This window comes from Borostomias antarcticus (genome assembly GCF_949987555.1).
Source record: "Borostomias antarcticus genome assembly, chromosome: 1".
NCBI lineage: Eukaryota > Metazoa > Chordata > Actinopteri > Stomiiformes > Stomiidae > Borostomias > Borostomias antarcticus.
The window spans coordinates 53,217,923-53,243,027 of record NC_140234.1 but is presented as its reverse complement, the minus strand read 5'-3'; the positions used below and the strand labels follow the sequence as shown (position 1 = coordinate 53,243,027).

General features: G+C 49.8%; 1 protein-coding gene across 1 annotated transcript; it reads left to right on the top strand.

Annotated features, from left to right (window-relative positions):
• Nucleotides 1-4,274: 4,274 nt before the first annotated feature.
• Nucleotides 4,275-24,997, top strand: dnhd1 (dynein heavy chain domain 1; the record flags this gene model as incomplete). The annotated part of the gene is made up of 41 exons (XM_084436478.1): nt 4,275-4,576; nt 4,676-4,855; nt 4,948-5,151; nt 5,229-5,339; nt 5,472-5,628; nt 5,756-6,007; nt 6,102-6,245; nt 6,350-6,482; nt 6,601-6,827; nt 6,968-7,211; nt 8,041-8,198; nt 8,775-8,888; nt 9,004-9,280; nt 9,367-9,494; nt 9,636-9,813; nt 9,927-10,018; nt 10,111-10,339; nt 10,489-10,614; nt 10,875-10,972; nt 11,107-14,401; nt 14,514-14,631; nt 14,720-14,912; nt 15,014-15,290; nt 15,431-17,279; nt 17,377-17,609; nt 17,707-17,896; nt 18,177-18,279; nt 18,432-18,623; nt 18,713-18,904; nt 19,534-19,965; nt 20,075-20,495; nt 20,574-20,684; nt 20,791-20,976; nt 21,062-21,240; nt 21,354-22,403; nt 22,496-22,673; nt 23,062-23,281; nt 23,392-23,477; nt 23,596-23,745; nt 23,905-24,530; nt 24,620-24,997. 41 exons carry the CDS (start codon nt 4,275-4,277, stop codon nt 24,995-24,997), a joined length of 14,013 nt encoding a protein of 4,670 aa, XP_084292604.1.
• Nucleotides 24,998-25,105: the final 108 nt, after the last annotated feature.

Sequence of the window (25,105 nt, the reverse complement as noted above, 5' to 3'; positions counted from 1 at the left end):
GGTGGAGGTTACCAGTAATGACCAAAAGCTTGGTGAGAGTTATTTCTCGCTTCATCGTGGACCATGCATGATGGGTGGCTAACATATCTTCTGTACAGTGAATATAAACAACAAAAATCTTGTTGAGTTGATGCATGTTTGCTAATTTGTTGAATCTGTTGACCTTGTCTTCTTTGTGTGCAGTGACTCTTGCCGTCGTCTGCTTCTCTTCCGCCGCCGCGTTCACAATCTTGATCACAGTCATTCTCTTCGTGTTCTGGTGAGTGTGAAAACTCAGATGTTGGGCATGTTGGCAACTAGCATGATAGCAAGGTGACAGACGAAATGAGACAAACAGGAAGTGTGGCGTCTCAAACCGATCGTTTCCACAGCCACAGAAAGTGCAGACAGTTTTTTTTTTCATGACCAACGTAGTACACTACTATTCATAAACAGGATGCAGTGCGGCAGGAGCTACCAGGTACCACAGCCACCACAGACCTGCTGCTCGGCTGTCAGACAGAGACACAACTTTGTTTTCTGTATTTGTGGAGACAATGTCTGCTGGATTTTCCTATCCACCATTTGTAAAGGTTTAAGAGTGAAAAAGAACTGCAACTCACCAGTGCCACTGCTGTGGATAATGCCCTGTAACTAAGAAGCTTTCTGGTAATAAGCTTTTCAAAAAAGTTCACATCTGGTGAAGTCATACAGTATTGTCATAAAAAATTGTAGCTGCTATCCACGGAATGATAAAATGCATACTGCAAACTTTGTAGCCTTGTAGTGGTTGCATTGGCAGTGACCAGCGAGTGAAGTGTCTCATAATACTTTTGTTGAGATAACTGCAAGGATTTTAGACCTCTCCTCCACAGTATCTAAAGGTTTACACATTCCTGCAAACACCCCATGATACCCATAACCTCAGCTCTCCTGTGTGCGGAGATTGTAACTACAGAATGCAGACTTGCTGCGCTTCAGAATAGGTTAAGAGACTATTGGTCAGTAGTACATTTAGTGAAGGTGCCATAGGTTCTCTGTCTCATTAACCCTTATTCCTGTGGGAGGGTCCTGTCAGTCTAATTTGGGAAGGTCAGTCGGATGGCATACACAGAGAAAACACAACTCCTCAGTAGAAAAGCTATTTTGGGATTTGAGCCATCCTGGCAGCCATAGGAACATGTTTTGATAGGAAAGGTATATCAGGTAAGCTACTGCTGCTGACATCAGAGAGATCAATGATGATGTTTGGGGCCATCACAGATCTCTATTGATATTCCACTGGCATTATGTATTTGGCTTAGTTCAGCAGGATAGGAGATTCAGTTTTGCAACATTGCCCCCATCTGGTATAATTATGCCCACATTTTAATGTGTGTGATATCTTAGTCTTTGAAACACAAAACAACTCCACTATATCTCACATATAATAATGGCAACTTATTTTGTCTTACAGCAAAAAAAATGAAGGAAACCACTTAGCATCGGAAGTAAGTTACAGCTTTACTGCATGCATGACTCATTTGAGCTTTCAGAAATGTCTGCATTTCCACAATAGTCTCAATCTTTGAATATATATTTTTAGTTAGTAATATTTGATGATATATAGTTAGTAATATTGAATGATAACCACCTTACCTACCCTCATGATGTATCTACAGTACATTAGTTCTCATCTGTTCAGTAAAGCTCTACTTCTGTACGTGTCCTACCCCCCTTCTCTCTCTGTGGTGCTGTAGAAGTGTGAGTCCCTGGCTCCGCTGACGTCTACGATGCAGGGCCCCTGCTCTCCTGAGCTGAAAAAGGCTGCAGTAGCAGAAGAGGGAGGCCAGGAGTACGCCCACTTGATCAGCTATAATATCGTCATTGATGTCAAGACCACGGTCTAAGAAAACTGCTTCATTCAGAGACCATTCAAGTGCAGCCGTCTCTCTTGTCATGCATTTTCCAAAATAGTTCAAGAAGATGCTTTTGTCTTTCATGTGTTTTGAGAATTTCAATATATTTTGTACAATGTAGCACTTATGTAACAACAATTGATGAGCATTCTTTTTTTTATCACCGCCCCAGTGACAGGGCGAGAGATCATATTTTCGGTGTTGCGTGTTTGTTTTAGTTCACTGGTTCATTCATGTTAGCAGGATTATGCAAAAACGACCAGACCGATTTTCATGAAACTTGGTGGAGGGATGTAGCATCGGCTAACTTAGAACCCATTACATTTTGTAGTGGATCCGAATCACTGGACAGATCCACAAATTAAAACAAAACTTAGAGCAAAACCAGCTCCCTGTGTGGGGGCACTAGAGACCCAGGGTTTTAACATATCCATATCTTGACATGAGAATGTTGCAGAGATACAGGGTTTGGACTGGCAGATAAAGCTCTCTTATATTGCTTATAAATATTATTGTCAGATGAAAAAAATGAGATCCAAGCACGCACGCACGCGTGCACACACACACACACACACATACACACACACACACACACACACACACACACACACACACGCACACACACACACACACACGCACACACACAGGATTTGCACAGTCTCAGAGCTTGATATGAATTTATGATGTGGCAAGTGATTAATCTGTGATTGAGGGTTGAAGTAAAGGTTTCCCATTCCCCAGGCGTTAAGGCCTTTACACCAAGGAGGTTATGCACTGGCTATGCATCATTACATATGATGCAATGTTTCCCCAATATATTTTAGAAATATGATGTAAGTTCACCATATAATTGTTATAGACCCTACCCCTTTAAGATAACTTAGGCCACCCACCCTGCTCATTCTATCACTGGGGAAATACTGTTGATATATGTTTATTATGAAATGTATATTGATGTCTCTATACATGATTTGCTAATTGTGATGAATGCTATTATCAGTTTTTGATTTTCCTCTTCTATTAATTGCATTCTTTTTCAAAATGGCTGTCAATTGGATAGTTATGTGTGAGGATATACCTCCCCTTTTTTGTTCTGCTGTTGACTCTGAGGAAGATGCTTGTCAAAACAGTCAGTCACCCCCTGTAATAAAGGTGCAGACTTTATGAATGTTGTAGTGTCTTGCTTCGGGTAGTCTATTTGAAGTGCCCAGGTAAAAAGCTTTTCCTGTACATGTTCATCTGTATTTGTGTCCTGGGGCTTGGTTTAGTCCATGTTTCATACATTAGCTCAGTGCAACATCTGTATTATTTGACTGAACAATCCAAATCAATCAATCAATCAATCAATCAATCAACCAATCAACCAATCAATCAATCAATCAATCAATCTATCTATCTATCTATCTATCTATCTATCTATCTATCTATCTATCTATCTATCTATCTATCTATCTATCTATCTATCTATCTATCTATCAAATATCAGGGCATTTCTTTATTCCAAAAAGCAATAATGAAAATAATGAAAGGACTGAAAAAATGAAAGATAAAAGAAATGAAAAAAATTAGGCTACATGGCAATAAACAAATTCTGATTCTGATAGGCTAATGAATCAAGAAGGACACTCGGCTATTCTTGTTGGGTGTTACAGAAGACTGGTCAGCAGGCATGCACAGGTGGTAGTAGTGTCACAACTGTCTAACATTTTCACCTGCGACTAGGCTATACTGTATTCTGTTGCAAGAGCCTCTGACCAGAGTGCTGTGATGAGTGCCATACATATCAGCTGTTGTGTTTCACGCTTAACGCCACCGTGTGGAGCAAACGAGAATGGCGTCCCCCTGTAACTATGGGAACTAGACCTTCCTGCTGTGGAACAACTTCAAAACACAGGTAAGAAAGTTTTGAAACTTGACTATGCCAGTTAGTGCTAGCGAGCCAGTTTAGGACTATTGTGGTGTTATTATATGGTCTCTCTTTTTCCGTTCTGGTTGTAATGTCAATAGCTAGATTAGCCAAAAAAGAAAGTAAAAAGTTTTGCAGTGAATGTGAGAAACCCTGGCTCTTGACGACAAGTTCAAGTCAGGCTAAAACTGTATGACTGAAATTCGGCTAGCTTAAGCTATTACAAGCTAGTTAGCTATAGACTAGTTAACGTTAGCTACTAGATTGTCTAATCTTGCTAAAATCTGCTGTATGGTTTTTCACTCAGAAATGTCTGGAAGTTGTCAGAGATGGGCTGAACACCTATGTCAACAGAGTGTCCAATTAAAAGCGTTCCTGTTGCAAAACTGATAGTTTATTAGTACTGTACATCTGCCTGCAACATGCCCACAGCCAAAAAAGACAGTCAGCATAGGCCCCACGCAAGAAGCACTGGCAGGGACCAAATACCCATGGCCAGTGGGGCTTCTGTACCCTCACTTCCACCACTGGAGTCCCAGGAATGCCTCCCCTCAAAACCAGCCTTTAGGAGTGAGTCCCACCATGGACGTGCCCTCAGCACTGGGAACCCCTCCCCTATGCCCACTCCGCTGTCTCTGCTCGAGCTCCCTCGCCTTGTGGCAGAGGTGGGTCATGAAAGGGCCATAGAAGACTCAATATGGCTGGAGGGACCTTGTCTGATGGCCTCAGCACTGGGTACTGATATCCCTGTCAACACTGCTGATGTGTCAGCTGGGGAATCAACAGTGGAAATGTAAGCAGCTTAGCATGTTTTCAATATTATCATCGCAGTGCTATAGTATATATTCTGACATAAACCCTGGTTGAATTATAGATTTCCCCCCCCCCTCAGTGCTACAGACAAAGATGTGTCCCTGAAAAAGACCACTGTTCAAGACAAAGAGACTGAGACTGGAAAAGGTGCCAAACAGCCTCTCACTGGCACAGAGGTGGTCGAGATCTTTGCAAAGAAAAGACATCTTGGAATGCTTGAATTTTATCACTTGCAAGCTGTGGACGGAGGCACTTACAGGTACTGAATTGCATAAGCAGACTATCTGTACTCCTGATTCTGAGTCCCTCTTTTAAAGTTGACAGAAACCTGTATTTTTTCTTTTCCTGTAGACCCTACAATCTTCATGTGGTCCCCCAAAGTAAGGCAGGCTCGGAGCACTACATCTTCTCCCCGACCGCTGTGCTGCATGTGAGGGATGGCTGCAGTGCTGGCCTGCTCACTCTGGCAGAATGGCACCAGGAGGCTGTAATGTGGCGAGCACTGCAGAACATCCCCTTCTTCAAAGACTATCTACTGAGAAAAGCTTTCACTAGGTAATTATTCTACCTCATTTTTGACCCGTTGGTTATCTTTCTTTACTGAGTCCTGACAGTTGTCTCCCTCTGTCCAGGTGGCATGGATATGTGTGCAAGATCACCCTCCAGCGCAAGTGTGAGGTACTGCAGGGTGTGCTACTGATGGCTGTGCCGCAGTTCAGAGATGCACTTTTCCATTTCTCCGGGTGTGTAGGAACAATATCAGGGCTGCCAAATAATTAACTGTCATTATTACCTTCAAAATAATATGCTCTCTATTATAGATGTAACAAACATAAACATCAGATTTTCAGCAAAACTTTTTTTGCCGTCTCCAGCCTAATTGAAGAACTGAAAGGGGTTCACTGGCTGCCACAGGATGAATCCAAGACCTACACACTTCTGGACTTTCAGAATACGCTCATGAAAAAGAACCAGGAGTGTCGCGGGTTACTGGAGAGATTCTTACAGTATCGAGCTCTTATCCTGAATATGGTATCTCAGGCTAAACTTTACCTCAGAAACCTTGTTGAACACAAACATGTTGAAATGATGAATTAATGAACAACATACTGATCCTGTTTAATTGTATTATCGATGCCCGTCTCGCTCTTTTCCTCAGGTTCAGGAGGATAGCTATGGGGCCCACCAGGAGCTGCAGCTCCGTGTAGAGTGCTCCCATCTGACCCAGCGCAGTGAGCCTCTGCACCAACAGCTGGCCCACCGGAGGGGCCTGAAAGAGGAGCTGGGCCAGGCAGAATATGTCCTGCAGCAGCTCGGCAACATGGCAGCACTCGTCGACCAAATGATAGTGCAGAGTCTGGTCACTATCACTCGCAGAGAAGTCACCTGTTTCTTGAACAACGTCATGAAGGTAGAGAGAGCAACAAACGCCACGGTTTCAAGTTTTACTGTAGATGAACTGTTGATGACCGTATTTCACCTTGTTTCTCCGTGACCCTCTTCAGAGACCACAACCTCAGCAGGGCAGTCTTTTCCAAGCAGAGCTGATATTTGGAGCACATGGTCAGCTGACCTTATTCCCACCTATGCACTTGTTTCAGGAAGTGGTGCGTGGAGCACTGCTGTCCGTTGCAGACTCTGCCCTCCAGGTGAGGAGCAAATAACTACAGTGGAAGTTGTGTATCCATACCAACGCACCACAGAAATCACAGTTTCAGAATGAAATTCATTCTGGTTGCACTCCCTGTGTTAGGTATTTGACACTTGCAGTTACTCTCCTGATGCCAAGGACTATGTGACTGCTAGCAACTCCTTAACCAGTGCTACTCTAGAGCGTACCCCTGAGCTCATTCTGGCCTGCACCAGTGGGGTATCTGCTCTGGCAGGTAAGGAGAGAAGCCCCTTTTCTGCGCTGTGTATCACAATCCCACTAGTATTGTTTACCAGTTTTTATTGTCACTCACTGATCTCCATACTGAGCAATTTACTTTTCAGCTCTTTCAGGAAAGGAGGACAGTGTGCTGACTGGTATTAGCAGCTTCTCATCCAAGCGTGAGCCTCATGCCCTGTCAGCCCCCAGCCTGGTACTGCCCACGCTGACCCCCCTGAGAGTGCAGGGCCAGAGACTGAGAGGACAGTACTACCCACTGTCTAAGAAACAGCTGGAGTCGCAGCTCAGGCTTAATGCTGGGGTGAAGGAAGTGCAGACCGAACAAGATCGGATCACACAAGTAATTCTGTAATTCTCACATGATTCAATGTAGTCTCATTTGGATCGTAAAGATAAACATAGCTTATTCATTTTCTGAAAACTCCTTCTTTCTTTGTTTTTGATTCATGACAGTAGTTGTTGTTGATTCTCTCTGGACAGGAGGCTCAGCTTGAGATTCAGCAGCTGTGTGAGGGGCACGCCTGGTTGGTGGACATCCATCTGTTCACCAGCCAGTGGAGCCCAGCCTCCATGGAGGCCCTGAGGGGCTCGCCTACCATACGCTATCAAGAGCACATCCAGAAGGTGCGCTTCTGGAAGGACAGAGTCAGCACCGTGCCGCCCTCCTTTGTCACCTCCAACAAGCTGCTCATCGTCCACTGCTCCCACATCCAAGAAAGGATAGGTACACTATCAGGAAACTCTACTTAGTACCAAATAAGGGCTCTTCATTTTACACAAAAAATCTTCACAGATCACCAATGAAAGCTCCACCAGTATGATGCCTCCAAACCTTCTGGCAGCCTCAGTGGTTAAATTGTTATAATGAATGATATTAATCAATAAATGTCCTTGTGAAATGTACCAAGCAATTCAATAGACAAATGACCAACAAAAATCAAATTGGTTCTATGTAGAAAGTTTAAAGGTATCTGCACACACATTTTTGAAAGAGTGGAGGAATCACAGATGGTTCTTCACAACCTTCGCAGCAGTAAAGAACCCTCCTTGGTATGCAAAGAAGTCAAATGGTTCTCTGCATGAAAATGGTTCAACTTAGAACCCTAACCCCTGACAAAGAACACTAGACCACACTAGAACTCTTTTCCTGTTTGTGTGTGATTGTGTGTGTGTGTGTGTGTGTGTCAGCTGGCTAAGGTGTGTACTACAAATTAGTATTGTGTGGGGCGGTTCTAGCTCAGTTGGTAGAGCGGGTCGTTCGATGATCGAAGGGTCAGTGGTTCGAATCCCAGTCCCGACTGTCCACATGTCGAAGTGTCCTTGAGCAAGACACCTAACCCCAAATTGCTCCCAATGAGCAGGCTACCACCATTCGTGTGTGAGTGTGTGTGAATGGGTGAATGAGAGGCCATTGTAAAGCACTTTTAGTGCCGCTAAGGTGGAAAAGCGCTATATAAGTGCAGTCCATTTACCATTTACCATGAGTATTGTGTGTGTATGTGTATTGCTGCCTCAGTAGTCTTGTCCCTAGAGTGTGTTGGTTGTTTCTCCAGGGCCTCTGTTGAGCTCCATTGAGGAGGATGTGTTGACACTCCTAGTGGGGGAGGTGAAGCTACGCTCAGACAGCCTGATACTAGAGCTGAAGAAAGCTGTGGACGGGCTGAAGATAGAGCCCACAGACTTCAACGACTTCACACACTACGACAGCATGGTACGGAACTCAACCGGTTTTAGCCACTGTTTAGCCATGTGGAATTACAAGAGTCATACAGTTAACACACTGGCTGCGTTCCAAATCGCATACTTCTACTTCTTACTACCAGTACCTACTACAGCTGCCCTTGGAAAGTACGTACTTTGCAAGCAGTAGGCATCCAATTGGGACATACTGTACTACCTTGTCATAACATTGCGCCTTGAAATCTGCCCACATCCGTCGCTGTCCATAACGCGACATTCGTCTACAGCTGCCACGACTCGCACATGTGACGCACATTTCCGCTGCGCACAGGATTGTGGGTCAGAATAGCCAGAAAAGCCTGCTGGCTTGCATACGAACCGGATACGACCGGATGTAGTAGGACATCCTGGTATTTTTGCCATACTGCATGTGGCATACTATGTATTGGGACATACTGTACTACATCCTGTTTTGGCATACTATATAGTAGGGTAGTATGTGATTCGGAACGCAGCTACTGTATGACCCTTGACATAGGTGATGTTTATGTTCATGTTTCCTTTAAGTACATTTTTTCTTCCCCTTTCATGGTGGTCCCCGCTACAGGTGAAACGTTGTGGGAAAATGTCAGATGACATGCAGCAGCAGTTGGAGTATCTGCACTCTCTCCAGGAGACCATCCGTATGAACTACAGACAGGAGGTGGCCTTGGAGGAACAGGTCAGCGGACAGATGGGTGCTGATATCCACCTGATACACACAGTGTTTCCTACACATCGCAGATATCCGCATAGCTCCACAGATTCATTCATTCGCACGCCGTGTGTGTGTCCAGATGCTGGACCTGTGGGACTGCTTCGTCCCTCTCCTGAAGAGGGCAGCAGAAACGGTGTGCCAGCGCCTGCCCTCCATGGCTGACACCCTGGACAAGACCTTCTCCTCCCTGGCCCATGACCTAGATGCAATGGTGTCCCAAGCCACCTCTGGACCCTACCTTGACCCTACGCAGAATGCTGCTCAGATGCTTACCACACTCAAAATAGTGTGCACACAGGTGTACGCTGTCTCCACACGCCTCAAGGAGCTTAGTAGAACCAGTAAAAGTCTCAGAGGTGAGAGACTGAGAGACTGTTTTGTAGTGTTCATGCCCAATATTCTATGTACGTCGTCCATACTGTAATCCGCATCTTCTCCATAGGAAATCTTCTGGATTTGACGTTTGTGGATGCAGCCAAGCAAAAGGTTGAAGCTCGTAAGGGATTATGGGAATTGATGACCGTTTCCACTGCTCAGATCCAGGAGTGGAGACTGCTGCTCTTTAGCAAGGTGATAAAACAACCACTCTGCTGACTGACTAAAGACAATGTGATTCAGCATACTGAGGTTGGCTATGGAATTGAAATTTGAACGGTTTACTGTATATAGTTTGTATCATGTTTGTGTCAGTTTGTGGTGTCGCGAGCCCAGGAGAAGGTGGATGAGTGGCTGCAGCAGGCTGTCTCTCTGGCCAGGTTAATCTCATCTCGAGACGCAGTGCTGCAGGAGACCCTACAGATCCTGGAGCGCTTCAACCAGCAGCTGCCCGTGCTGGCCAAACTCAGCAGTCCAACGCTCAAGCACAAACACTGGAGGAACATCTTCAAAGGTTAGAGAATAGTGTAGTGAGTTTGTATTTTTGAGAGCCCAGGATAGTTACCTGAGTATCATTGTCAATTTTTGAGTCAGTAATCAGCACAGTTCTGTGTCCTCTCTCTACAGGCATGGGTCTTTTATATGCCCCAGAGCGAAACCAGACCGTCGCTGACCTGATGTCCAAAAAGCTGAGAGAGCACCAGAATATGATCAGCAAGGTGAGGACACAGGACAGCCATTAGCCCCCAGTGGTGTCATATATTCTCCCTTTATACAGTTCTACTCAAACACGTGTGTGCTATCCTCTCAGATCTGCCAGGAGGCGAAGGCAGAGGCAGACATGGAGCAGGCCTTCCGGAAGCTCCAGCGCAGCTGGGAGGGGGCCCTCTTTAGGCTGGCCAAGTTCATAGTTACAGTGTGGCAGGAGGATGAGCCACAGCTGGGAGCCGCACGCAGAAAGAAGCCCTCTACTGGCTTAGTGTCAAACCATCAATCACCCAAACAGCACTCAAGAGACAGTGGCACATTCACCATCATTGGTGAGATTGAGCAAAAACACATACTGTTTATAATAAAGTCCATGTGACCCACTTTTCTTTCTCCCTAGTAAAACTTATTCGTGATGTATGAAGCTGTGACAGCTGTGAGTTGTTTATTGTGTTGTTATGTAATGTAATTGCCTCATTAGGTCTGGAGACACTCTTGGCCCAGACTGAAGACAGCGTGATGACTCTGTCCAACATGCTGCTGTCCCCCCATGTTGCCGAGTTCAGACAGGAGGTGGAACACTGGGTGCAGCTGCTGCAAGAGCTTGGTAATGTCAAGTAGATTCTTACTCTGTGAAAACACACTAAGATCATGGAGCATTCATTTTTTGCAAGGTTCAAGTTTCAAGGTGGCTTATTTGTCATACAGGTATGTAATTAATACAGGTACCATGCACAATGAAATGCTTCTGTGCATTGATCCAATCAAGCATTCCATTTGATTATAAACATATATAATGTCTTGAGGAAAATGTTGTATATAACAATGTCTTGCTTCTCTTGTCAAATTATTTTAATTGGATTGCAGAGGAGCTGTTGGATTTCTGTGAAAGGTACCAACAGAAATGGGTATTCCTGAGCAAAATGATCTATGACACAGCTGTTAGCGTTCAGAAGGTAGAACTGGTGAGTTTAGTTCATGCATTCGTTCATGCATAATGCATTCATGAAGATATTTTATGTGTGTACCTTATGCATAGTACCAACAATATATTAACTATGTTATTAAAAGAGTTGTCCTCTATTTTCTGTTTTCATAGTTGGAGAGGTTCCAACCGGTAGATGAAACGTTCAGAGAGATGATTCAGACCACTTTAAGTGACCCCCATGTGCTGAACATAGTTGGGCTCAGGAAGACGCCAGAGTTAAACTGCCATTTCCATGGACACAGCCTCCGCGTGGTTCTCATAGAGGGTCTCTCCACCATGGAGGGAATCTCCAACCAACTGTTGTACCTCCTGGACTCCCCCAGGGGAGAGTTCCCCAGACTCTGCTTCCTGAGCGACGGGGAGGTGATCAAACTCCTGTCCCTGCACCCCACGCCCTCCGCCCTGCTCCCCCTGGTGCGCAAGTGCTTCCCAGCAGTGCGCTGGCTGGAGGTGGACAGCGACGGCGACATGCCCCGCGACGCGACAGACCTGGGCGGCGGGCTGGATCTCGGCGACGACCAGATGCGGGTGCGGGGTGTCTACGGCAGTCTCGGGGAGCGCGTGCCCTTCCTGTGCCCCCTGGAGCCCAGCCTCAACCCCCTGGTTTGGCTGGACCTGCTGGAGCGGCAGCTCCGCCAGGCCGTGGTGCAGCTGACACGGCGGTGCGCCGCGGCGCGCCAGCAGGCGGAGCCGTCGGACAGGGACCCAGGGAGAGACGGGAAGGAGGGCAACGCCTCCTCCCCCGATCTGTTCCGCTTCTCCGGCCAATCAGGGCTCCGCGGAAAGGAGGAGGGGAAGGAAGCAAAAGGTGGCAACGCCTCGTTGTCACTGTGGAATGTACTGTCCGTCTACCCCCTGCAGTGTCTGCTGGTGGCTGAAGAGGCTTTGTGGTGCAGTGACGTGAGAAAGGCCTACAGGGCCTCGGTCCCGATCGAGTGGAGTGGTGTAAAAGCGAGGAACACCTCCAAACTTCAAAGCATGTGCCAGGCTATAAGGGACGGCGTCGCCGGCACTGTCGACAAACCGCCCGTCTCCCGCCGTACGATGACAGTGCTGCAGGCTCTGGTGATACTCACCATGAATCATTCCCAGCAGATATCTAGGCTCATGGAGGTGAAGTGTGACCTAGAATCATCTTTTGAGTGGCAGAGCGTGATGAAATACCACCTAATTTCAGACCACGAGTGTGAGATAACACTGACACAACAGAGTAACGAGACCAGAGACCAGTCATGCTACGTGGAGGTCTTAGGCACCCGGTTGCCCTATGGTCATGAGTACATCGAGCCGGAGCACTGGATGATGGTGAACACGCCCTCCACAGACCGGGCGGCACTGGGAATTCTCCTGGCTCTCATCAGCTACAGGTGCGGCTTTGTGAGTGGGCAATGCTCGTCAGGAAAGAGAAAAAACGTGGTCCAGTTAGGGAGAGCCCTGGGAAGGCAGGTCATCACTCTATGCTGCTGTGTGAAGACCAGCCCCTCTGTTGTCCAACAGATGCTGTTCGGTGCCCTCCAGACCGGGGCCTGGCTGGTGTTGGACTCCGTTGACCGTATGACCCAGGGGGCGTTGTCCGTTCTGGGCCAGCATCTTTCAGACATCCACCAATCCCTCTCTGGGCTGCAGAGGAACACACAGGTGTTTGAGTCCTACAGTGAGCTTTCATCCAACTGCTCTTTCTCAAACAGAGAGGCTGTTTCACTAGGCGAGAGTCGTGGAGACGTGGGGAGAGTGTGTAAGGAAGATGAACTTGAGGTGTCTTTTGCAGGGAAAAGCATTTTGGCCAAACTGAGCTACGGGTGCGTGATCATCTCGTCCAAGGGCTACAGGACTGAGGTTCCAGAGAACCTCCGTGTGGCGACCAGGCCCATAGCTCTAGCCCGGCCAGACTACAGAATCATCACTGAGGTCATGCTAGCCTCGCTGGGCTTCTCAGAGGCCATGTCTCTCAGTCGATGTCTAATCTCCCTGTTCACGCTGGCCAGAGACTCTCTCTGTCTCCCGGACTCTATCAGTGATGACCAGACCTCCTGGCTTGTTCTCCTCAGGAATGTCATCGCAGCTTCTGGCACACACTTACAAAGCACTAGACGAAAAGAGGTGATGGAAAAGGAGAAAGTGTTACGGGAGAAGCCTAATGCCGCAAGCCCTCCCACTGATGTGCTTCTCAAACTACCTGAGACACAGGGGGGAGACGTAGAGCCCCAATCCTCTGGCTACAGGCAGTCTAACCAATCTTCTGCCATTGTACAAGCTCTGGCGGAGGAGCAGGCTATAGTCAAAGGTGTTTTATCCGTCTTACTATCAGCAATCTTCGAGCGCAAGAAAGCCTCAAAGTTCCGTACCATTTTTGAAGAAATGTTCCCCACAGCGCGTTCATTTACTATTCTGCAACAATACATTGAGGAGGAGGAGCAGAACCTGCTCATGAATGAAATCACAGAAGAGCTACATCAAACTGGGTTTCACGCAGATACTAAAGTGCTGCACAACGCCCTCGCCCTCTACCAGGCCATGAAGCTCTCCCGGGCAGTCCTACTGGTGGGGCCCTCTGGGAGCGGGAAGACGACATGCTACCGTGCGTTGGCAGGGGCGCTACGTAAACTGGCAGCCAAGGCCGTGGAGGTGGAGTTTGATGAGGATGTCGCCCCTGACGGAAAGGACCCAGAGGTAGATCACCAACCCATTCCCTCGAGCTGGTGCTCTGTTGACACCGTCGTCATATTCCCCAATGCTCTGTCCCACGAGGAACTGTTTGGGGGCTGCCATGAGCAGCAAGGGTCATGGTGGGATGGGGCTTTCACTAAGGTACTGAAAGATTCTGAGCGACATGACTTCTCAGCCACCGCTACCTCCAAGCGGAAGAAGAATAGGGGCCAGACTCGCAAGGTGAAGTGGCTGGTGATGGATGGGGAACCTCTGGGGCAGCCTGGCTGGCTGGATGCCTTCAGCACCCTCTGTGACCCCGAGGACCCCTTCCTGTGCCTCACGTCAGGAGAGAAGGTCCGGCCGTCCCGCAAGGAGCTCAAACTCCTGGCTGAGGTCACGGACCTGGGAGATGCTTCCCCCTCTGCAGTGACCTGCTGCAACCTGGTTTATCTCACTGGGAAGGACCTGTGGAAGGCTGTGTGGAAGGTAGAAATGGACACTCTCTACAGAGAACACACTCTGGATCAGGGGACCCTGAATATGTGGATCTGTTTAGCCAAAGACCTTTTCTCTTGTACGCTCAACTTCCTGAGGCACAAATCCCTGACACCTGCTATGGACAGCGAAGATGGAGCCAATAATGACATCACATATGGACTGCAGGAAGTGATGTCATTCATTAGGATTCTACATGCCCTCCTGGAGCAATTTGGAAAGGGACGTGGATTAAAAGCATCAAGGCAGGCAGATAAAAAAGGTAAAAAGAAAAGGCTATAGTCATGGATATGATAAATAAAACTCCAGATTAAAATGATGAAGTTTATATTTGGATTATCTGTTCGTTCAACCTGTTACAGATATGGCTTCAGTTGGAGCCCAGCCTCCATGTACAGATGTCCTGATTCCCTCCACTCAACAGGAGATGCAGGCCAGGAACCTCTTTCTTGTGGCCTACATCTGGGGCTTTGGCGGACACCTCCATCCCAGGTCAGAGTTGGGTGCCCCTAGAGGCCAATTTTTACTTAAATTTGCAGTAATTGAGACAATAATGTGTTTGTGCTGTCTTTTACTGTAGACACTGGCCCCAGTTTGACCTACTAGTCCGTGAGGCATTATTTGAGAGCCGTTATAGAGTGGAGGTTCCAGCTGACGGAACAGTGTTTGACCACTTCTTTAATCTGAGTGAGGGCATGATGGGAGACACAAGCAACACCATCAACACTTCCAGAAACAAGAGCCCACAGATGGCCTACACAACTGTCCTGCAGGTTTGCCCCTTTTCAGTAGGAGTAAAATAGGATGCAATCGTATATAATCCCCATTGTTGGTTGAATGATATCCAATGTCTGCCCTTTGTCCCTTGGCACAGTATGAGAAGTATGCTTATCTGCTGGACCTCATGCTGGAGTCCCACCAGCCGGCACTGCTAGTGGGAGAGGTGGGCTCTGGGAAGACCATGCTGTGTCAGTCTCTGCTGAGTCAGGACAGGCCACACATGCGCCTACCTGCCAGTCCTCGCCTGCGCTCCGCTGACCTGCGCCATGTCCTGGAGAGCTGTCAGAAGACCCGGCTGGGAACCACGGGCACCATGAGCAAACAGCCTGGGCTGCTGCTGTTTGTGGAAGATTTACATGAGGCCCCTTGTGGTGAGTAGAAAATATGCGGTACACATTTGTACAACTATTACAAGTATGGATTCAGCAAGACTCCATCCTTGCTTAGAGTCAGATTGGCGAACCATACGTTTCATAATTCAGGAATGCTTATATCTCTTACATGTCTGTAGATGCTTTCGGAAAGACATCGATGGCCCTCGAGACACTACGACAGTGTATATCAAGGGGGGGTGTTCTGACCTCAGACGGCTATCACTTCAAGCTGTTCAGTTCGGGAGCCATCAGCTACCTGGGCACCTGCAGTGCGCGGCCTGCAGCGTGCGGCCGCAGCAGCGTCTCCTCCCGCCTCTCGCGCTACTTCTCCGTCCTCGTGCTGCCTGGCCTGTCCGGAGACGTTTTATTCTCCATCCACTCACCCCGGATTCTGGCCTGGCTCAAGGAGTTCCCGTGCATGCCGAGGTGTGCGGACATGGCTCGCTGTATCGTCGCTGCAACTCTAGACCTGTACCATTCAGTGTGCGAGCGATTCCAACCGAATCCGCAGAGACCCCATTTCCTGTTCTCCCATCATGACCTGCAGAAGGTGTTTCAGGGAATGTACTTATGGGCTCCGCGCGCCTCAAACAGGCATCCGCTGCAAAAACGGGTCCCTCTCAGGGCTGGGCCCTCTTGCTCCGCCCTACCTGGCTTCGCCCCGGCCGCACTCGGCCCAGCGGCCGACGTACTAAACATAGCTCGTCTCTGGATGCATGAGTGCCTGCGCACCTTCGGAGACAGGCTGTGCTCTGAGGAGGAGGGCCAAGCTCTGATGTCGCTCATAGCCCAAGTGTCAGAGGGAAATTACGGCAGTAGGATGGCTGTCAAGCCCCCAACTGCCAGGGCAGAGGATGCCCAGCCCTCTCCAGCTAAAACCACAGGCACATCTCCTTCTAAAACAGGCCAACAAAAGTCATCCGATCAGCGCTCAGCAACATCCGGTCAGAGAGAGAATGATGGTGGGGCCTCGCCCTTTATGCGCCCCACTAAGTCTTCCCTGCCTATGACAGCAGCAGGAGAGAAAGATGAGGAGGAGGGGCAGCAGTCAATCAGCTCCGACTCCACTTCATGGGGCAGTGGGAGTGAGGAGGATGTATTCGGTGAGATCCGTCCCAAAAAAGAAGAAAAGAAAAAGAAAAAACGAGTGAGGAAGAAAAAGAAAGCAGAGTCTCAGTCGTCACAGGACACAGCTGGGGGCTCACACCAAGGTCCAAATCCCTCTCCACCAAAAGGCCCTAAACCAGCCGGCCAGACAGACAGGAGGAGGGGCCATAAGCTGACTCGACAGTCCCAACAGGCTGAAAGCTGTGATTCGGCAGAGCCAAGCCCAGCCAAGTCCTTTGATCCATTGCAGCTTCTGCAGGACATGCATGCCACCATGCATAACATGGTCTACAGCCCAGAGCTGTGTGAACCACTCGCCTCTATGGCGCAGCAGCACAACTTCAAACGCAACTCGTCCTATCAGGAGAGAGATCTGGGGCTGCTGGTGCAGCAGTTGGCTCTTACGATCAAAAGCAAGGAAGAGGAGGAGTTTGATGATAACTACAGCAGCACATCCAGCTACGCTGTACACAGGCAGAGGGTCCGTCAGCTGGTGCACATCCTCAGGGCTCTGCTCATACCGGGTGGACACGGAGTGCTGTTCGGCGCAGTGAAAGGCACAGGTCGAAAGACCACGGTGCGTCTAGCTGCCTATCTCGCCGGCTATCAGCTGATAGAGGTTCATCCTGGGAACGAGAGCAAGTCGCGTGATATGCTGAGGGAGACTGGCAGCCAGGCTGGGGTGCACGGACAGAACGTGGTGGTGTTGGTCCATGAGGAGGCGAGCCAGGCGGTAAGAGGTGAGCTGTTGGCGGTGATGGCCAATGGCACCTTCCCTGGCCTCTACGCTGATGAGGAGCTGAAGAATCTGGTGCAGAGAATCAACGCCCTCGTCAAAAACACGCGCAGCTGCCTGAGGGACGACCAGGCCCTTGAGAAGTAAGAGGCAAAAACCTGACAAGGCCTTATTGTTACTAGCTGTGTGTGTGTGATATATTGTATATTGCATTGTTGTCTCATGTTGTCTCATCTGCAGGTACTTCAAACAGATCCAGAGGAACGTGCATGTGTTCCTGCTGCTGCCCTCCTCCCTAGACAGCGGTGAGATGCAAGCTGACAGAACCTCGGTAACCCTGGCTCACACAACAAAGGCTCTGAGCCTGTGCTGCTGTGTAGAGGTGTACCACCCTTGGTCCAGCCAGTCCCTGGTCGAGGCAGCTTCTTACTGCCTCAGAGAGAACCTAAACATACCCGACTCAGACAGCAAAGGTTAGTAGTATATGACCTGTGAAGTACCTGCAATTTTAAAGTCAATACATTTCTTGATTTAAAAAACAACCAAATATTTGGTTGATTTTCTTTATAGTGGACAGAGATAGCTTGGTGGCCAGCATTTCTCAGGCCATGGCAGGAATCCACCAATCAGCATGGAAGTATGCCTCCATCCTCATCCCAGACCTCCAGCTTTTCAGCCCCCAGACCTACGTGGAGCTGATAGGTCACTTCTTCTACCTCTGCAGCCACCTGTGTGAACAGGGCCGTGGTCAGGCCAACAGGTTAGCACGCTAAAGTTGTCCATAGTATTTCCTTTCTCATAATACTATACATTGTCCTATACTATTTTAAAATTTGACATTTATAATGTATGTTTTATATGTTTGATATATGTAATGTAATGTATGTTTTAATGTTTTTTGTAATGTACTGTTTTAAATGTGGACCCCACTAAAAGTAGCTCTACTTTAGGGTAGAGCTAATGGGGATCCTTCGAAATAAAAAATAAAATAATATAACCTGCTGCTGTTTATGGGCTATATTTGTAATCTCTTTACTCAGAGTGGCAACAATCTTGGCCCGTGTGAAGGACATGACAGACACAGCCGAGCAGTATAGTCAGGAAGTTATCAGACTCAATAACAAACTTGCAGAAAGACAACAGGTATTGTTGAACTCGTCGGAGAACGCCACTGAGTGTATATGAGCTTTTTTTTCTTGGTGAAGCATGTTTAGAATTATATGTAAATGTTTGTATGTGTCTGTTCATTTGTCTGTCTTTCTGTCCATCCATCCGTCTGTCTGTCTGTGTTCCAGTGTCAGTTCCAGGTGCAGAGAGCGGTGGACACAGAGCGGGTCCTGTGTGAGCGCGCCCGGCAGCACTGTCTGCTGGAGGAGACACGGCTGTCCCACCTGGAGGATCAGGCCCAGCGGGCCCAGCAGCAGGCCCACGGTGCCTTTAAGGAGGTCCCACTCATCTCTACAATCATTGATATCATTAGGATAGCTGTAGAGGGTTCATTGACATGTTTATTGACTGCTGTACATGTGACTGTGTTTGAAGTTTTGAATAGAGTGATATTTCATCTTGCCCCTAGATGAGTCCTCTGTACCAGACAGCTCTGGAGGCTCTCGAGTCTCTGAGCCAGTCCGACCTTGACGAGGTGCGGCACTACAGATTTCCCCCCGAAGGTGTGGTCATCGTGATGGACGCCATCTGCATGCTGTTCGACCGTCCACGGAACTGGGAGAGCAGCAAGCAGCTGCTTGGGCAGTCCAACTTCATCCAGGTCAGTGGGTATACAGTATCATAGAAGCCATGGTCGTCGCAATGGGCAGGCGTTAGTGGATCGGCCTGCTCCCAAAAGTGCCCCACAAATGCCACCCATAGTTATTATAAATTACAATGTATTTTTCTGTAAATTAAGAAAAAATCAAGAAACAATGGTGTGTTTTTGTTTGACGGGGTTCTGCTATGTGAGCAACAGCCTGTCTCTGGCCATCGGTGGCTGCCCGGTTACCGCGGGTGCAATTTCAGTTGGGAGTTGAGCTGAGCTGTGCACTCCAGACCAGGCCAACTGTCACTACAATGTGTCAAAACTGTCAACACGTGTTTTTATGAGCATCGGCATAGTATGTTACACAAGCGTAAGGCTCAGCTTATTCAACTTGCCTTTGATAAGGATCTTACAAGTTCAATGATGAATGGAAGGACATTTTGATGAGTCAGAGGGAGAACGAGAGAGCTCAGTATGTGTTGCACAAATACAATAGCATATTGTATTATCGAAAATGTTTAATAATAATTGTGCAGTTCTTGTGCCCCCCTTAAGTCTGAGCCTTGGCGGCGGGTCGGCATAAAGGTGACCTGTTGTTTGTGAATCATTCCCTGTTGACCATAACGCTGTCCTTTCTTCAGGAGCTGCAGTTCTTTGACCGCTCCATGTTGAGTGACAACCTGTTCGGGCAGCTTGGCCAGATCGTGAAGAGTAGAGAGTTCCTGCCTGACTCGGTGCGAGGCGTGAGCCGGGCCTGCGAGTCTCTGTGCCGCTGGGTTCGGGCCGTGTACCACTACGCCTGCATCCAGCGCCACATGGCCCCCCAGGAGTCCTGGCAGTCCCAGCTGGGCACCCGCATGGCAGAGAGCCGCGACCGGCTGCGCGTGGCCAGGCTGCAGGAGGAGGAGGCCCGGGGGCGCCTGGAGGACATGGTGAAAGAGCAGCAGCTCCTCAGGCGGGACCTGGAGGAGCTGGCCGCGCAGGTTCGCAAGGCCGAAGCCCAGGAGAGGGAGGCTGCCGCTGCCGTCCGGCAGGTGGAGTGCCACATCACTGACTGGAGCGCCGTCGCTGAGGTAATCCTGAACTGAACACGAAGTAGATGGGCTCAGTGGCGCCCCCTTGTGCTTTGAAGTCATATACCATGTGTTCATATTGTTAACATTTGTTGATGTTCATCCTCAGGAGACAGAGATGGATAATCAGACCATATCAGGCGACGCTCTGCTCCTTGCTTCCACCATCATCTACCTGGGTCCCTTTGTGCCAGATGTACGAATACTGCTGCTAGGGAAGTGGAGGGAGCTGTGTCGCTCTGGAGTAATCAACATGACCCCCGAGGACCCCAGGACCTCTCTACTACCTCGCCCAGCTACAGTTCCCTCTCAGCCCCCTAAGCCCTCTGTCCATGTTCCCATCCCAATGGGCACGGAGTTGCAAATGGCCCTGGCGCGGGCTGTAGGGCACGACCAGCACCTAGTGCAGGGGATGTCACCCAGGCTGGTGCTCAACCTGCTTCTGTGGGGCTACAGAGGCCCCCGGGCTCAGCGCTGCCCCCTGCTGGCAAATGCACAGGAGACCGGCGCTCAGACCATGCAGATCACTGGTGAGCCATAATGGTAATTTAATTCACCTTGGTGTTATCTTGGTTAAAAGGTAACTAGTTTTCTTTATCTCCCACCAGGCCAACTACGAGGGGAGGATACCACACCTCAGATGGAGGGCGAGTACGGACTGGTGGTCAGTGCTGATGACCCAGACCTGCTGGACAAAGTGAACCAGGCTGCAGAGAAAGGTCAGCTGGCGGAGTGGAGGAAAGCCGATGTTGATAATGTCTCGCACCTGAGCCTGCTTGTTGATGACAATCTTTCAACATTCAGTATATTGTTCTCTCCCCGTAGGTTTGAGGGTGCTGGTGACACACGTTGAGCGAGCATCTCCTACCCCAGAGTTCCTGGAGATGTTGGTGCGGCCGGTTGGTAGCCGTTCGCCAGGTGTCAGACGACGGGTCCAGATGGCCCAGCTGTGCCACCCAGAGTACTGCCTCTTCCTCAGCACCCCTCTGCCTGTCAGGCTGCTGGTCAACGGTAAGGAGAGGGGCAGGTAATAGATCAGCTTGATTCCCCGAGTGTAAATGTAGCGTCTAAATCATCCTCCATCCCGGTCCCAAAGAGATCCACCCATCTATCCTGTCGGAGGCGCAGGTCATTGACCTCACTCTTAGTGCGGAGGAGGTCCAGGAGCTCATGCTGACAGAGCTGGCGCAGTCAGAGTGTCTGGAGCTGTGGATTCAGCACTGTCTGGTCAAGACTGACAAACGGACTCTGCAGGACAAAACACGCCAGGAGGAGGTGACACGATTGGGAATCTTTCCATGTCTTCTACCTATGTATTTAAGAATAACGGATCGGTCTGTGTTATCTTGAATCCTTAACCGTTTCCGTCCCCCTCTCTGCCTTCTCAGGTGGCGCTGATGGAGTACATCCTCCAGTCGTTCACCCCTCTGCTGCAGGACCCCACATTTCTGCCCCGCGTGTCCGCCTGTCAGACGGCCTGCCGGAAGCTGCAGGCTGAGATAGTGTTGCTGGGGCTGGAGCTGGAGCGCCACAAGCCCCTCCTGGCAGACTTCCACAGGGTGGCAGGGCTGGCCACAGCACTATATCAGGCCCTGCAGGAGGTGGCACGCCTTTCCCCTTCCTACCTCTTCCCCCTAAAGAACTTCCTGCTTGCTGTGAGGGGGACTCTGGTCCTGAAGGGCAGACCGGATGTGACCTGTAGCGGGGAGGTGGGGACGGGCGCGGCATTGGCGGAGATCACTCATAGGATGATATCTCAGCTCCTGGCCCAGTACCGGCCCTGTCTATTCCAGAGCCACGCCTCCTTGTTTAGGCTGCTGGTGTCCGTGACCCTCTCCCTGCACAACGAGGCCTGCTCCGAGGTGGAGAGGGCAGCATTCCTCAGGGGCCTTGGAGACGCGGACCTCCCGGTAGACGCGTCCCCTCAAAACTCACCTCCGACCCCCGGCGCGTCCCCGTCTGCGTCCCGGCAAGCGCTCCCCAGCTGGCTCCCCCCTCGCACGCACGCGGGGCTCCTGCGTCTGGAGAACATCCCGGCCTTCAAAGGGCTGATCGCTTCCCTGGCGACCGCGCCCCGGCAGTGGCAGGAGTACCTGCGCTTCCCCTCCTCCACCGTCGTGGGGCCTGTCCCCTGTCGCTCTCACTCCCACCTGTCCACCCTGCAGCGGGCTTTGCTCTGGAAGACTGTTCTCCCCCAGTGGCTGTCTGCCGTGGCTGAGGACCTGGCCGCCTGTCACCTGGGCCAGCCTGTCCGCTCAGCAGTGGCCGGCGCCCCCCACACCGGCTCCCCGGGGGCCCTCTCCCGCTTCCTGTCCAAACACGAGGGGCCCGTGATTGTTACTCTCCCAGGCCCAGGCAGAGAAGGAACAGCCAGCATCCAGCCTCTCTACTGGCTCAAACAGGTGGCCCACTACCATGCTGCAGACAAGACCAGAAGGGTAATGTGTGTTGTACTGTTATAATGTTATAATACTGTATAAGCCTATGTAATTACTCCTGAAATAAACATCTAAATGATTGTTGTTTTCAGATAAAGGTGAAAGTCATTTCATTTGGAGCCAAAAGTCAGAAAGAGGTCATCCTCTCAGCTCTGGCTACGGCTGTTCGTGATGGCAATTGGTTGGTCTTCAACAACTGCCATCTGCTCGACCAATGGGATGATGAGGTGGTTTCCGAGTTTAATCAACTGATGTCCATTGCTGCCAAGGGTGAGCTGCGTGTTCTGTACTAAAAACGTCCTGTTCTTCTTAGATTTTTAGCTGGCTATACAGGCCTTCTCCTGGTCATTCTTGTATAGAGGATAGAATCATACATACAGTACAAGTACTGATGAGCCTTGCATGCTAAACCTCAGGACACCAGAAGGAAGTGGAGGCTGAGCAGGGGCTTAGTCCTGTGGGACCGTGTACAGTCGGTCAGGTGCATCCACACTTCCGACTGTGGTTCATAACACGAGGATACACCCCACTCTCCATACCATGTATGTTCATTTTTTTGTGGCAATAATAGTTTACCAATCACGCACAGTCAATTTAAAGACCCTTTTGAGTTTGAAGAACGGTCATGGACGTACGGTACGCACCCCCGTCTCCCCAGCGGCAGCGCGTGTGTGTGCCCTGCGTTTGGTGTGCGACTCTCCCTGGGACCTGAAGGAGGAGCTGTGCTCTTCGCTGCGCCAGGCTGTGTCTGTGGCGCCGTCTGCTTCAGGGGTCTCAGCCTGCGGTGTGGAGCGCCTCCTCCGCTGCGCCATCATGCACTCTGTCCTACTGCAGAGACAGGCCTACCGACACCTGGGCCAGGGACACCTCTACGACTGGTGAGTTTGACAGCTTTCGCCAGATTTAAACAGAAAAGCATATTCAGTTGTTCTTCATCTGCTGCCGTGGTTCTCCCTGCATGTTGAGGTCAGATTTGTTTGTATTGAAGGACGCAGGAGGACCTCCTAGCGCTGATGGAAGTTTGTAATGCCAAACTCTGTGATGACCAGACTGGGGCTTTAGAGTACATAGCAGGTAGACTACATAATAATGCAGTGTACTCTCTGCTAACGAATGGGAATTCTGCTTGTGATGTACCCTCACTGCACGGTCCTGTCTGGACCAAACTAAATCTGCACTGTTCTGTTGACAGCCAAACTGGTTTATGGTGGCCACGTGGCAGACTCGGCAGATCTGGAGGCAGTGGAGAGTGTGGCCAGAGCGTGCCTCCGACCAGCACCTCCTCTTTGGGGCAGTGGCCCTCATACACTCTCTGATATCATCCATATTCCTGGACGCTTTGGTACTGAAACACTCTGAACGAATTACAATGTAGAGTACCTTGTATTCATAGATTAGATTCTAGCTGAATGTGAGTTGGCAAGAGATTTGCATTGCCTGTCCCACATTCATGAGTCAGTAGTAGTTAACATTCCGTTACTGTCTCTTGTCATCACCACAGATGTCGCCGGCCTCATGCAGGTTTTGGAGCACCGTGTCCAAGCACTGGCCAACACCAGCGATCCCTTGGTGCTTGGCTTCAGCGCAGGTCTGGCTGGGGAGCTGGTGAAGATCCACAGCAACACCCTCAATGTCCTGCTTTCAGACTCGCAGAGGCCCTTGGGGATAGGTAGGAGCAGCGTCAGTCAGCTGACTCACCCTACCCTGCTGCCAGATGTCAGCCAAGCCAGAGACAGACTCCAGGCCTTGAAGGACAGTCTGGGGCGCAAGGAGGACAGCAGGGTCATGAGTGTGGGTGCCGTGTCCTTGGGTCCTTTGCGTCATTTCCTCCAGTCTGAGTGGGATGGCCTGGTGGATTTGGTCTCCTCCCTCCTCTCGGAACTCAACCAATCCATCAGACGCAGCAGGCAGACTGTCTCCCCCTTCCTCACCCTCTCATCCCTGTCTCACTTGGAGAGGAGAGCAGAGTTGCTCAGAGCCTACCTTTGGGATGAGACCAAAAGTGGTCCACCCAACGCCTACTGCCTGTCTGCTTTCAACAATGCCAGAGGCTTCCTGGCTGCTATAACGCAGGAGGCCGCCCAGGCCAAACAGAGGGACATCAGTAACCTATCACTGCATTTCCAGGTAGTCAAAGCACCCGGGTACCTCTCAATTAACCACTCAATAACAGTGTGAGGTGTTGCGATACAAACTGATGTATGTTTTCTCTGTAGGTTATGAGTGCGGCAACATCACCTGCCTCTCTTCCCCTGAGCGGTGTGTACTTGTGCGGACTGGAGCTGCGAGGGGCACTCTGGGATACACGTCTAGGAGCCCTGCAGGACACCCTCTCCCCCAGGCCCTGTCTGCTCCCCCTCCTCTGGGTAAGAGCACGGGTGAGGAACACAGACACGGCCCGGGCCCCTGACAGCCCCCCCTGTAACGCCTCCTCCCTGCCCCTCTATCACTGTCCTCTCTATCTGGCTGGAAAGAGTGGAAATGGACACTGGGATCTGGCAGACACCAACATCATCACCCAGGTCCCCCTGGTGGCCAAGCTAGACCCCGTGCTGTGTACTCTGAGAAGAGTGAGGCTAGTCAGTACACTCTGACTTGCCGACTCGACATACAGATTTCTGTGGTTGTGGCATTTATTTCTAGATTACCTAGACATTAAAGGGAGATTCAGGGTTTCTTATAGAACATTTTATAAGAATGCT